The 15,071-nt window shown below is 33.4% G+C and overlaps 1 protein-coding gene across 1 annotated transcript in view; it reads right to left on the bottom strand.

Moving 5' to 3' along the window:
* The window catches only part of LOC124364091 (lachesin-like), a 98,734-nt gene extending 86,462 nt beyond the window's left edge, over window positions 1–12,272 (bottom strand). The window contains exon 1 of the mRNA XM_046819274.1: window positions 12,026–12,272. Within this exon, the coding sequence (XP_046675230.1) occupies window positions 12,026–12,128 (103 nt within the window). The 5' untranslated portion in view covers window positions 12,129–12,272. The remainder of the gene's footprint in view (window positions 1–12,025) is intronic.
* Window positions 12,273–15,071: the final 2,799 nt, after the last annotated feature.

Genomic DNA, 15,071 nt, shown 5'->3' with positions numbered 1-15,071 from the left:
GAGATAGGGGATAAGGATAAAAAAGGAGTGGTAATCGTTAAGGAAAATAATAATCAAATACAAAATGAATAATGTACATTATTTAATGCAATTACAATATCTAGTTTTTAATTTTGCACTAAATCCAAATTGTTATTTATATTTATTACAAAACCCCTTAACAGCTCTTAAAATAAATAAATAGGGTGCAATTTAAAGTACCAAAATCCCAGTAATTCAGCAAGCATGATTAGATTTATGAAAAATTAATATTCTAGAATATTTGGAGTCTGTGGGCCTTAACCGTAGTCTTCTTGTGAACTTCTCTAAATATCTTCTTAGAAAATATAACAACAAGAACCTCTCTTATGGGTTCCATGTTTCACTGTAATCCGTTATCGATTAGTGAACAAAATGCTTCAAACTCAACAGATAGGATACATAGAAGAGAAGAGAAAACAAACATATTTTTGGATCATTACCGAGCGAGTATACGTGAGTTCCATCGATGAAACCTAACGTAACGGCGCGGCGCGGCGCAATGGAGGTACCTTATAAACAGTGCGCACATAACGCATAAACACAATCTGCTATGTTTGTATCAGGTTTGTATATTCAGGCGTCGTTGTGTTGTGAACCGCCACACTAGCGCGGCCCCGTGGATATTTGCCTACACTACCGACAAACGCGGCGACTGCACCCTGCTGTTTGCTTATTTGTATACACTGATTTGAATTTAATCTTGGATCAAACAGGAGGAAAGTGGAGGTGGATTTGCTGTAGCAGACAACAGCTCTGGTATTATACACAAACGCGATACTGCTAAGAGATTAGTTGTATTTTATATAAGTTGTTTCAAAATGTATTATTTGATTCTAAGTCAGTAAAGATTATAACACAGTGTAACATACTAGTATGAAAGGTAGGATTGCCTGTGTACGTGTTGAGTAATGTTGAGTAATGGGTGTTTAAATATTAATTTATTGTCAGTTGCTAATCAACGTGACACCTTTCTGAACGACGATACGATATTATTATCCAAACGACGGTATTATTAAACAAAATAACGGTATGAAAAAAATACGCTATCAATATCGGTGACATAATGTAGCCTACTCATGATTCATGAAAAAACCACAATAAATTTTTAATAAGCGATTTGTCATAAGAATCTAAACACGTGTTCGATAATAAAAGAAAAGTCTCTTCAACATCATTATTTACTTACAATAATATTCGAACTTTAAACATTTCCTTTAGCTATCAACATCAACATCATGAGTTGGTCCAATATAAGCTCGAATTTTCCCAATAAAAATTATCTTTGTATAATTTTCGCCAAAAAAGGTTGAAGTGACTTTAAATTCATGCGTATATTTGGCCGGTTGTTGCTCCTTTACTTGGTTAAATATTCTTCTGTACTCTAATAGGGATTCTGAAGTGATATAATTATTTGTTTGTACTTACTCCAGTGGATAATCCATTGAGTATGCTAATGATTGTACACTATGTAGGTCAATATATATTCTAAATGAATTTGGAGCGCTTCCTCAGAAAATATTTAGTTTGCTTAGTTAAAATGCTACTTGCTTAGAGAGAACTCCTATTAAACATACCACGTACTACACACAAATAACAGTTTCATATAATATAAAATGCTGCTATTCTTTCAAATCAACCTTCATCAGTAATGAATGCATTATAAAATAAGAAACAACTGAAAAATTTATTGACGCAGCTTGATAAAATGCACCATCCAACCACCGTCAGCCAACGGCCACCCTGGAAAAATGGATGTCGAAGTCATGTTTTAAACCTTTTGGATGAGCCTTTCCTCTAAAAATGTCCAGACCACCCAAAAACATTAAGTTAGAGTTCGAAATTTGGTAGGCTCGTATAATGAACTACTTCATACGACGTTACTTCTCACTCCTAAAGAACTAAATTTAAAATTTATCATACATCCCAGGCGAGAGGGTGTTTAAGGATGCCTTATATAATGGTAATAGATTTTACTGGTTTATGTTTATTTTACAATATAATTTTGGAATAAATGATACATTAGTTTAAATTAACAAGTATGTTGTAGTCTATCATTCACCAACTTTTATGGATAATCATGGCACGTACATTCTTGTACTATTTTCAACCATTCAATGTAAGCTGTACAGTTGTGAACAAGTTCTTATTAGTGATGTGACCAAGTGGTACTTAGTTTTCCTTTTACCAAGATGGTTAGATTTAAGTTTGTAATTATGAGCAATAATACAACTTTAGCACTAGTCTTCGTGGATTTCAATTATGGCCAGTACATGGTATGTGCAAATGTTTGATTGTTCTAGCGTAGAGATCACAGCTGAGTGAGGAGGAGGTGTAACACCTATAAACTCCTTGGCTACGCTAAAATACAGCAAAAACCAAGTACAACGCTATATAAGACATTAGAGAACTAAGATAACCCAATATACACGCTACAAAAATATGTAGAGTTCTATGCAATAGCGCTATTTAGGAAAAATATACTTTGTGTAATACTGAGAGTTTCGAATTGAAAACTGAAGCATTCCAAGACATTTCAAGTTCTTTGTTTACAGTTTGTTGCTGGCGATGAAACATTTGATAGAATAAAAAGATTTCGGAAATTTTCCATCATTATAAGTTAAAAAAAGAATAACACTACGATTTTCAAGTATTGGAATCTACCCATTTTCTCTTATGTATAAAATAGCTCTAAGACATTACATAATTTATGTATTTTTTAAGCTAAAGAAGTGGTTAGATTTCAATCCTCGAAACGCGGTGTCATACTTTTTAGGCAACATTTAACTTCGGCAAATGTCCGAAATTCTATTATCTTTCGAATATTCTAAGTGCTATGTGAGATGAATGAGTTACAAATGTTTATGGCCTAAAAACTCATTCCACTAAAAAACTAACTCCTGAGAAAGCTGTTTAAAACTAGCATCGTAAAAAAATCAATAAACACTTTCTTACCCGCCCAGTCATTAAGAAAACCAATTCTCGAGCCGACAAAAACTGAAGGAAGGTACTAAGTGAAATAGAGTAATTTACATGTAGATGGGCGGCCGTCTAGCCGCTTCGGCTGCGAGGGTGTAGATTGCAGACAAAGAAGCGGTCTGTCAGAGTGGCCGAACCGCCACATCAGCCGCCAGCCGCTAGCCGCACCCACGCGGGGTATAATGGGCTGACACGGCCGGCCGGGTGTTGAGTCAATATTGACAAACTAGCCTTCAGTCCTGCTCAGTCCTCACAGGTAAGGTTTTGTGACACCGATCTGTTGTCCCACAAAGAGGTCTCATCAGTCTTCAGTTGCCTTTGTGACAGATTTATGTCCACAAAATTGCTGAATGTCCAAGCACTTAAGGTGATAGGTAGACTGCTGACATGTTTATGGACCACATTACTGTGTGGAAAAGGTTTCTTAGAAAGTGACAGACCAATTTCCGGACTGCTGCATTTCCGTTTGCAAACAACACTACCTATGCCATGTAAATAAGTTACATGACTCCAAGATGAGATAGGAATGCAATAATTAAGATCCGGTCGTAGTAAAATGACCTTCAGGTTTTCCCCATAACAACAATGTTAATTCTGATGCACTTTCAATCGTAGCGTTATGGGATATATACCATTTCATTTAATGGAATCATTTAGGAAAATTTATAGTCTTGAAAATGTAGTTTGATAGTAACAAGCTTAGGTTTCTTATCTAAATCTCTCCTGTAATCACTGGTGAGCACAGTGTTTATCTAGATAAATTATTTTACTAAAAACATACTAAATATACCACAAACTTTGGCAAATATTATAAATGCAGCGCTCGATCAGCAATTAAAAGCAGATATTGAAGGCAACATTTATTCCAGTTTTAATACAGACTTACTGAGTGTCATAAAATCCACTATTGTTGTTTTATACCATTGATCGGGGCAACAAGGCAGCTTTGACGTTAGAAGTACAATTCTTTCAAATTAGAAGTGCACATATACAGCCAAAGACTAATATAAGAGCCATCAGAAATTTTACTTAACTTCTGAATCTGTTTCCATTAACACAGACGTAATGTACCTAAAACATGGCTGCTGTCATTCTAACCTAAATACACCCCATCATTTATCAATACACTAAATTTTTAAATATGCAATCTGATCTCTTCCTCGGCTGAATAACTAATCAAACTAATGCAGCCTACAATCTAAGTTGAGATAAACTTATCATACCAGAGCTTTAGGAATTACAACAACCATGTGGTTCACAATAGCACAATAACAAAAACCAGTTCTATATGGTTGGTTGGTGGGTGCAGACATGAATTCTGTAGTTCAGTTTTAATAACTAGGGGTTTGTTTTTGTTAAGTGCATGATTTAGAATTGGTGTGTAAGAAGTTGACAGACAACGTAGTGGTTGTGATTCCTCAGTTATGCCTATCACAACACCCTGGTACGTTTGTTTATATTAACCTATGTTTTAGTTATTCACTTGAAGAAGACGTCATAATGCAGATCTAGAAACTTAGCGTTACTGATTTTTTAATACCTAGACGATGGCGAATGTCCAGAATAATACTGTCAGAAAACAAAGTATAAACATCATGTCTTTCTAAGCAAAGTAATGGGATTTTTTGACTGATAGTGTTGCTGAAAACCTAAGGGCTCCGACATCAGGATTCCTCCACACTGGCTCAATAGTTCATTTGTTACTGAGATCATTTGAGGTACTGAATAAAATATCACGGAATTTTGAATAAAAATTCGACTTCCACTCTCCGACTTCAGGGTCCAAAAACATTTCTTTAAAATTAATAATCTGTAATAGATCAGGAGACCGGAATATTTTCCAATAATTTTGACTTATCTCATGGGTGTTCAGAACGTCATTTATTATAATATTCCCTTCGGGTCCCTGATTTCGCCAGGAAATTCACTCAAAGCCGCGGGTAAATCCTAGCTATAGATATAAAAATGTAATATCATATGGGTAAATTCAGAATAGACAAACTGAGTACATACATATGACATTTTATCATGTGACATAGAGACACAAGTAAAGAAGTTATTTACTTGGATTGTTCGTAAGAAATTCGTTAATGTCCGTCTGCTCCTTTCAAAATGCATTGTTTTCTTCATTATTAATTGATTTTAGCAAGTCAAGTTATGGGCGTATATAAAGTGTGGCGGGCTTAGGGGACTAAAAACCACCCCCAGACTTTTAAAAGAGAAAAATTACAACAGCACCTAGTACATTGTTTTAACCTAAAACATATTTATAAGGCCTTAAAGCTCAATAACTTTCCGGGGAAACAATCTCGAGCCCCTATTTTTAGACGTTATTTTATACTTTGTAAACCATCCTGCGTGTCAGCTCCCAGTCCTGAAATAATTTTCTATTTACACCACTGATTCGAATTATTTCTCGTAGTAAAATTGCTACTATGTACTACAATTCACTATCGAGGATCATTTTGACTCTCTAGGTCTGTAAATTTACAAATCCCAATTTAGTGCACGTATGAACCACACGTGCCATCTGTCACCATGAATTATCCGGCCAGCCGACTGTTCACAGAACTACAGCAATACACTTCTGAACACTTGATTAACACATAAACTTGGGACATTACCGGAGTGCCAGCTGCTCCTGCCAGCGCAGCCGCGGGGTTTTGTCACGTATTGCTGGTATTTTTCACCGAGCAAAAACAACCGTTGTCGTTGCCGATGGCGTGTAATTGTAGTGGCGATGTCAAACCGAATGTCGTGCGGGATTTATCACGGGGTAAAAAGAACCCGGTCTGTCACCGTCGTCGAACGGAAAGGAACGGTTTAAGCCACCAATTACCGTCCAGATGATGTATTGCCCAATTAGCGACACAGACGCCGCGCCACGCCGCTACTAGCGCCACAGCTTTTGTCAAGTGTCGAAGCCTTGTTAGATATTCTACAAATTTACTTTATTATTACTTCCACGTAATCGGTACTGAAACAATAAATGGTATTTCCAATAAGAAAGTTTTTTTATAAATCATAGGATTACTAAACCTCATTCCATCTATAACATAGAATACAATTTTTTATATATAATTGACATATTACAATATTGCAACAAAGTCATAATATATAAACAATATATTTCTTTTACTACTGTTTTACACGACTCTTAAAATTATGAGAGACAACATTTCAAGAATTCCGACAAGTTATAAAATTACCCATTTCCAGGGAAGGAGCCCAACAGGGGTTTCAAAAGGGGGATTTTCAGGGCATTTCCTTATGGTGTCAGGCAAGGGATTACATATCTTTGGTTCCAGTTATTGTAATAATATATATTGTAAGAGTTTTAATCTATGTTTAGGAATATTGTAACTGTTCGTGTCTGGTATTATACTGATGGGAATATTGAGGAAATACGCTTTTATAATAAAACAAAAAATGGAAATAGTCGAAGGCAATAAAGCGCCCTGGCAAGGCTAATGCAAACTTGATTAACTTGAAAAATTCAACTTAGGTCAGGATATATTTTACCCAAGAACGAGACGTGATCTGAATGTATGAGGGAATCCCCATTGTAATGAAAAGCCTTGTGAACATTATTCACCAGGTCAAAGTTTAATAACCTTATTCTTATCGACATTTAATTAGAGATTATTTATTGAAAATTATGAATGAAATTGGTCCAAGGCACTTCAAACCAATTCTGGAAGCCTTGAGACACCATTAGTACAAGAGAACACTAACTGTAGTATCGTCATCGTACAAGACCAGATGACACTTAATATAGCTTCCGTAATTAAGGTAATAAAATAAAACAATTGTTTTTCACAATTTTCTGGTAAGTCGTGTACATTCTCAGACAAGAAGTCATTGTAAGATTGTTTTCAAAGCCTGTACCACTTGAACTTTTACCCAATATTTCTACATATTGTAATTAGTAATGAGCCCCTCCTGAACAGCCCTATGCCTGTCAGGATGTGACCTCACTTTTTGTGGTGTCCAGTGAAGGACATACTGGCCAAAGGTGATACCCTCTGATAATTATAAAAATCTTGCGATCTTAAAATTCGAGTTAAGTTGAGGGTTTTCTATTCCTATTTGAGCGACATAAATCAACCTTACTCTATTATACAGCATACAACTATATATAGTATAAATATTATATTACTTATAGAAAATTGTATATTTATGCTATATTCTAGTAATTAAATATTATATAGCATAGAAAGAACTATATATAGTATAAATATTAAATTAATAATAACAAAGTAAATATTTACACTATATCCTAATCGTGTGCAAGGTGCCTCACAGTAAATTCACTCACTAAAAGTGTTTCTTGTAGGCTACCACTTTCCAATAAAATAACATTAAATGTTATATTATTGTGTTATTTACCAATAAATAGACTACACACGTCGATAGACATAACATATCTTTCACAAAAAGTTTGACGATTCAGACGATATGTTGTATTGTAGTTTTACATAGTAATATTAGTAAAATATAATAAAGTAGGCGTAGAACAGAAGAAAACTCCTAGAATAGCTAGGATGGAAACCCTTTTTGCGGATTCAAAAGGGAGTCTAAAGAACATAAAGACCATTATGTACTAAAATGGTCACGTGTTCTATTAAATAAAAACACGCGTTAAAATTGTAAATAATTATTTTTTAAATTTTAAATCATCACAAAAAAGTCCATAAATATATGTAAAAATAAGTAAATTTGCAGGTTAACGTCATTCAACTCTAAACATTTTGCCTTAAAATTAATTTCTTAATTGGGAGCTTGTTGGCAGAAACTTAAACAAGTTAAAAAGAACAAATAGAAACTGTTTACTACAGTTAACAAGATAGATTACTACAGACTGTGTACTGTAGTATTATATTATTTATGAATTGTTGAAACTTAACTAATACTTACAAGATTGATTATTGTTAAACCTTAATAGTTATTTTATCTCTGCCGTTGCTATTGTGAACTGAAACATTTCAGAGATAATCATGAGTAACTCCAAGACGATGAAAATCTTATATCTCTAGAGCTTTCAATAGCGTGCCTTTCAAATTGGAATCGTGCCAGACTTCGTTGTCTAAGGATATTGTTATAACTGTGGCAGCGCCTTCTTTCAGTAACTTTCAACTTTATGTTATGAAATCATTTGGTAAAATCTAACGCAAAGATCCGTCTTTTCACTTATCATGGTAATATTTTTATGAATTTGAACAGTGATCCCATAAAAGGAGTTCCTTGCCTGAGCATCACCCAATGGGCAGAAAAATTAATATCTGTGAGTACGCACAGTATCTCGTAAAGTAACTCATATAGACTTAATTTCTATACAGAAAACATCGAGTTCGACGACAGTACATGTTACTCCATAGCCTTTGGTGAAAATCCTTACAATATTCTTATCATTAACTATGAGGACAACGAAAAATCACAGAGAAGATAGATAAAAAAAAAACATATGACCATATGAGTAAAAGCATATGACATTGTTACGACTGTAGTTTTAAACTTGCAATTTTGCCTACACTCTCAGAGAAGCTTGGTCACGTGACACATGGTATGGCGCAATCCTACCTTAATATGGCGCACGTAATATGAAAAGATAAACATTGTTACTTTTCATCATACAATTTAGTGTAGTGAAGTGTAAGTTTTCCAAGACTAAACGCCAAATAAAAGGAACAGAAGCTGCTACTTTATTTTCCCCTGGTACATACAAAAAGGTGCTATTGAAGTGCTTGAATGTTTTAGTGCCGACATATGTACAAAATTTCAAATTTGACGATAATTTTATACATGATATATGTTTAGTAACTAAAACGTGCATCAAAAACTGGAACAAACCGCATAACCCAAAACCAAAAAGTCGTTATGTTATATCGTCCAGCCCAACAATTATTGAAACAACAGTATCCTGGTAATAGGTAACCACTGAATTACCTGTTACTGACACTAATAGTGCAAGTCTGTAATGGCAGCAAGTGCAGTGGTTATGTACAAGTTTTATTTGTATCAGACACGTTTATCCGTAAAAAATTGTAAAAAGCAAGTAATGTTAAACTGTTTTGTTTGTTATATTTTATAAATACACATATACTAGATAGATTTTTATTCTCCATCACATTATTAGTTTTTAAACTGTTCTTTCAAATAAAACGTATACTAAGTAAAGTAGAACACAATTTTCTTTGATTAATATTTTTATTTGTATCTCTTGACAATGCTAGCTTGTATGCGTCACTTGGCTGTCATTGCTGTCAAATAATGATGGGACCGACCCGTGATCTCTCCATTAGAGAACCGGAAATCTTTCCTCATGAATACCGATGATTCGATATGTATCAGTGTTGGACGCTTACGATACTGCAGCCTGCAATACAGTATATTCAATTTTTATTTAGACCTTCTGTTTTTAACATTCTTAAAAAATGTTTACTAAGGAAGGAGTGCACACGAAATTTAAAATACGCCTCTACAACTTTTAATTCTAGTTCAATGTTCTCGGGAAATATATTTGTAAGCATGCATCTCGTATAATTTAATCTATTTGGATAATGGTGGAGGAAAAGTATTTGAAATAACATTTTCAAAGAATGTTGGAAATAAATCACATTCAGATTCAGATTTTCCAAATAAGACAATTAATTTAGAAAGGGGGATTTCTTGAATAATTTAAAAAGATTGACACAAAAAAATATTTCATATTTTAACATTCTCATTTAGAGAATGCAATCTTAGGATAAAAAACCTACTCAACTCTTGTAATCGATGCACATTTGATGATCTAATACAAAAATGATTTATTTATCACTTTTATCACACAAGAATAGTGTAATATAAGGGAAAATAATATATAGGTTTGTTAATATCGTGAGGTTGTAATTAATATATACCTGTAATATGTAGCACATTGTAGATTATTTCTCGGTAACTGTAACCAGAGGAGATTCAAAGTAACACGAAGGATGTTACAGTAAATATAGTTAAAGCTAGCTTAGAGGAGGACTTTGTTTACCAAATAACCGAGTGGGTTCCGCTGATGGAGTCTGTAGTAAATATTTATCAGCTCTAATAATGTTTGAATGGACCCGTAATGGATTGTTTACCGTAAAACACATTTCGCAGAATTGGATAATGTTTCATTATAATAATTACACTCTCTAAACACGTCACGGCTATGTGTAAACAGCTATAGCCGAACATCTACTTGTATGTAATGAAATGCGACCGGTTGCGTTGGAAGTACATTTGTCGAGATTCGTGTAAGAAAGATTAATGGTTCATACTGGAGGGGGGGGGGTTTCACGACAGAAAATTTCAAATTAAGGCCGTGTATCTGTCCACATGAAATACAGACCAATTAGTGTCGGTGCCTGTTGCCGGGCGACTGCGACTCCACTGTTCTATATCAATGCGAGGGTTGTCACAAGTGAGCTGGCGTTCATCGCTGTTTACCAAATTTGTGCTCAACACTGTTCAAACTGCATTGGTTAAATAATATTATAAAGTATCGGTTCTTTCAAGTGTAGAGAAAAACCTTTTGACAGGATCCTTGGTAGATGAAAAATATATGTTATGTAATTTTATAATACATGCCGTAGAATACAATTTTTTAGTACTCATAAATAAATAATAGAATAATTTTGATTATGAATTTTATTTTAAGGTTACAGTAAATGCAATAATTTAAGTTATATCACTTACTTCTATCTAAAGCTACTGACTTAGTGTGCACTTGTTCAATTATTTAGCGTAGAATATACATTTTCAGTAAGTATAAATAAACAATTGAAAAATTAGATTATTTTTTTTTATTTTGTGGTTACACTAAGTAATAATTGTAGGTATATAACTTACTGCTATCTGTTGCTGCTTAGTGTGTAATTGTTTAATTTATGTAGTCGTAGAATATAATATTTCAGTCCATAAATACATGATTGAAAAGTTTCCATTATTTTAAATTATTTCGAGGTTACAGTGAACACAATACGTCAAAGTTTTATAGCTAGGCCTATATCCTACCTCTAAACTATTTGTATGTATTGTATTTTTTTGTAAATGTACTGCAGATGAATACTTCTAAGTATATTTGCAATTTAAAACGTATGTGATAAACACAGAATTAGTTTGCAGTTATTATGTTTCATATGCAACATAAAATACATCACACCAGGATAATGAATAAAGAGAGCGATGCATAACTTTACTAAACAAATGCTAAATTCGATTGTGAATACAGTTACAAGTATGTAGCTGATTATGTTTTGGTAATTTTGTAAAATGATCTTTAAACAGGTGTGACTGAAAACCAAATGTGTTTACTGTTTACAGTAAAAATAGATATTGTTTGCAAGTCCCACTTCCCATATTTAGTTAATTCCTGGTATTACTATGTGATTAAAATGCACTTGTACGAGCTAAATCAACAATTATATAAATATTTTGAAAGAGTAATTTATAACCAATATGCCAGTGCGCAATTTCAGATTCAACAGCATTATCATATAGACTGTATTTTAGTACTCAATTTTTTAACAGCTTATTATGTTAAATTTAATTAATTATTCAGATAAATGTTTATTAAATTGATCAATAACAAACGAATGTAAATATACTCGTACATTGTGTTTTAGTAATGTAACGTTATGGTTGTTACAAATCCGGCGAATAACTTTTATAATGTTTGTAATATTTTGCCTTTACTATCAATAATTTAAGATAATTTAATATTAAGATAATTAATTAGTAAATGAGAGCGATTGTCATTATCATAAAAATAACGTTATACAAAATCCAGTTTTTCTTGTCTATGATAAAATAAGTAATTTGTTATGTATGTAATAATATATACACATTTTGACACATTAATAATGCGGAAGCGTTGACAATCAAATCTTTTATTTCATTTATCCGTTACATTATTTCAAAACATACCAAATTTATTTGTATTGTGTAATTATCACTGACCAAAATTTATAGATGTATCTAAATAATAAAATATTGATGAGCGACATGTACTCACCAGTGCCCGCATCCACAAGCCTCGTAGCGGCTTGTATTGAAAAATGTACACATTGGGAAATCAAAATGAACGCAACTTCCCACGACACTTTGTTCACAATCATGGTGACAACAACAGCACTGACACCGGCAACAGGCGATATGTCAACACTGAAACACCCGTTGGAGACGCGAGCTCGGAGCGCACATGACACAACAACAATCACAAGAACTTCACGTCCCGTGGTGGACGCGCGACTGACTGTGGGGAAGATCCTTCCTTGGCTCAGCTCGCGTGCACGCACGGGGGAGCATTGTTGACCGGTGCGTGCTGCCTCTAGCGGACACGCCACGCACTAGCCGCCTCTCGCGTGTAATGGATATGTTGTACTTACAATATCCCCACGGGCTGCATAGGGTTGGTTCCACAATCGGCAGAAGTGATGGAGATGAATGTATACACGAGTTACGAAGAATGAATGGGTTTTGTAACAAAAAAGTACACCTCCGAGACCTTTGTAATGTATTTGCATTTTGTAAAAATTAAGTCTCTAGGACAATTAATTGGGGAACCTGTATTCGTTACATATAAAACATGTAAATCCCAACCACAGAGATCTTCGAAATTCAATAAATTTTACCATATACTGAAAACCTACTACTCGAAGCCTATGATTTGTATATTAGAATTATATAAGTTCTATTAGAAACACTTTCTTGCAGTTCGTAATCAAACTGCAAATATCTACGAGAAACTGTGAACTTGTGAAGAACATAGAATCTCTAACTTTGCAGATGAGGCCTGAAGCTGTTACATAGCACCATGTTGTAGTTATATCAATAACAACTATATTAAAAAAAATGTTAATATTATTCACGGAAGCACGTTGAGATTTCAGAAGGATTTTCGCATTATATGGCGGGAATTTGGCTCTCGCACCTTTAAGTGTTAGGGTTCCCAAGACTTGTAAATAATGTATATTTTATTTCGTGTCAAACATTTTTATAACAAATCGAAAATTTTGTTTGAATAAACTAATGAAATCTGTAATATTGCAGCAATAATTATCAATGATTTGCGTACCGTTGTAGAATTCGGGGAAAACTGGATTTATAGTACATACCAATTCATTGTTGTTATCTTCTGTGGCTTGTGTACTTCAAGCCGACTGACATATTTATCCTTTAAAATATTATTTTAACCAAAATTTAAAATAATGTTTACGTTACATTTCATTATTGAAATATAATTTCATCTCTGCACTGCGCGTCAATTTCATCTCTGCACTGCGCGTATGTTATAAAATATTTTATGAAAATGCCATTAAAATTATTAATAAATCTACGTTCTTAAATAATTGACCCAGAAAGTATAGAAAGATGTTTCGAAAGTAAAGACATTTGGGCAAATACTTAATTTTTAGACTTATCACTTAAGTTTCCATCTAATTTTTTTTTAATGTAAATTTTAATAATTTAAGAAATTTTTTATCATTTCAATGAACAAAGGGGTTGATTTCTATTATTATTATTGTTTTGTTCTTAATCGTAGGTAGAAACAATGTTATTATATAGGAATTAGTTTATTGTAATTGAGTAGAGTAATAGAGCCTTCTCAGTACGATTATAACATCGACGTACAGGTTACCAGTACATAAATAATTTTTGTTCTCGCAGAATATTTCCTTTGTAACTTGTTAGGCTATCATTGTTAGCTATGGACGTTTCGTGCTTTAATACAATTTATAGTTCCCCTGCTACACAAACACGACATGAATAGTTTACTTCTCCTATCGTATTTACAAACTAAATAATATTTCTTTTTAATAACTAGATCTTTCAATACTAACTCCTTTCATAAAATTTTATTCCTAAACGAAGACAACCCCTGTAAAGACTTCAAATGTGAATTTTCTTGTACCAATTGAAGTTTAATCGTGTTCCTGAAAGAATTATATTTTTGAATTTACTGAGCCATTGAAAAATATGACCCTCGATCTTATACATTCCAAGCAAAGTGATATTCAACAAAATGATGATGCTACATTCTTGTAAAACGTACTTTACGAAAGAACTCCATAATTTATTAATAGTTTATAGGGTCTACCAGCCAGCGCATATGCCCCATTTAACAATCGAATGCTAGTGGTGCATTATATACCGTCTACTCTTTACATAACGTATCACGTATGCAGCTTCCCTCGTTAGTATGAAACACACAATCCTGTCTATATATCAAACTACATCTGACTAACTGTAATCTGATATATAATTTGGCTGCCACTACAAATAAATTAGCTATGGTTTGTATTATAGATTAGCTATCTTATAAAGTGACAATAGGTCACTCAAATTCTGGTCTAAAAATTTATAGTAGCAAAAATAATAACCACTATAGCCAATACTACATAATTACTATGATTCGTACATTTTAGACATTACATATAATTTAGCCAAATATATGAAATAATTATAGTTAGAATACACTAAGGTGATACGAAAGATGGAGAAAAAGGCCAAAAAACTTAAAATGCATTGTCATAATTACAAATTTAAAAGTTGGGAATCGGCCTCACTCGTGTTTCATGAAGAGTAAAATGTTAAAAGTTAGGTTGTTTTTTTGTAGCGGGAGCCATGCATACTTGTATGCATATGAGTATAACTGGAACATTACACATGCATAATAATATAATTACAGAAACTACGTTAGAAGTGTGACTCGATATAATTGTATGCTTATCGACTACAATATAAACATACATGGTCGAGTGTTAGCGATAATCCTATCCCTCGAGGGGCTAGACACATTGTAAGAAGCTACACTTCTATATAAGAAACAACAAGTCCCATATGTACATCACCATACCTGCTTTGGCTGAGCGTTATTCTGGGAAACAGAAAATGACAGAATAAATACATTCAAGATATGATTGGAAGTTTTTAATGCAACACTAGAGAAACCTGTTATGCCGCATCTACTCCTACCGTGTTTTAAACAGAAATAGAAACTTATAACTTTTTACAATGATTTCGCTTAGGAAATCCATTGTTTTTTTTTTTTTAAGAAA

The sequence above is a fragment of the Homalodisca vitripennis genome, chromosome 6 (genome assembly GCF_021130785.1).
Source record: "Homalodisca vitripennis isolate AUS2020 chromosome 6, UT_GWSS_2.1, whole genome shotgun sequence".
NCBI lineage: Eukaryota > Metazoa > Arthropoda > Insecta > Hemiptera > Cicadellidae > Homalodisca > Homalodisca vitripennis.
The sequence above is the reverse complement of the archived record's forward strand: the minus strand, read 5'-3'. Positions and strand labels throughout refer to the sequence as shown.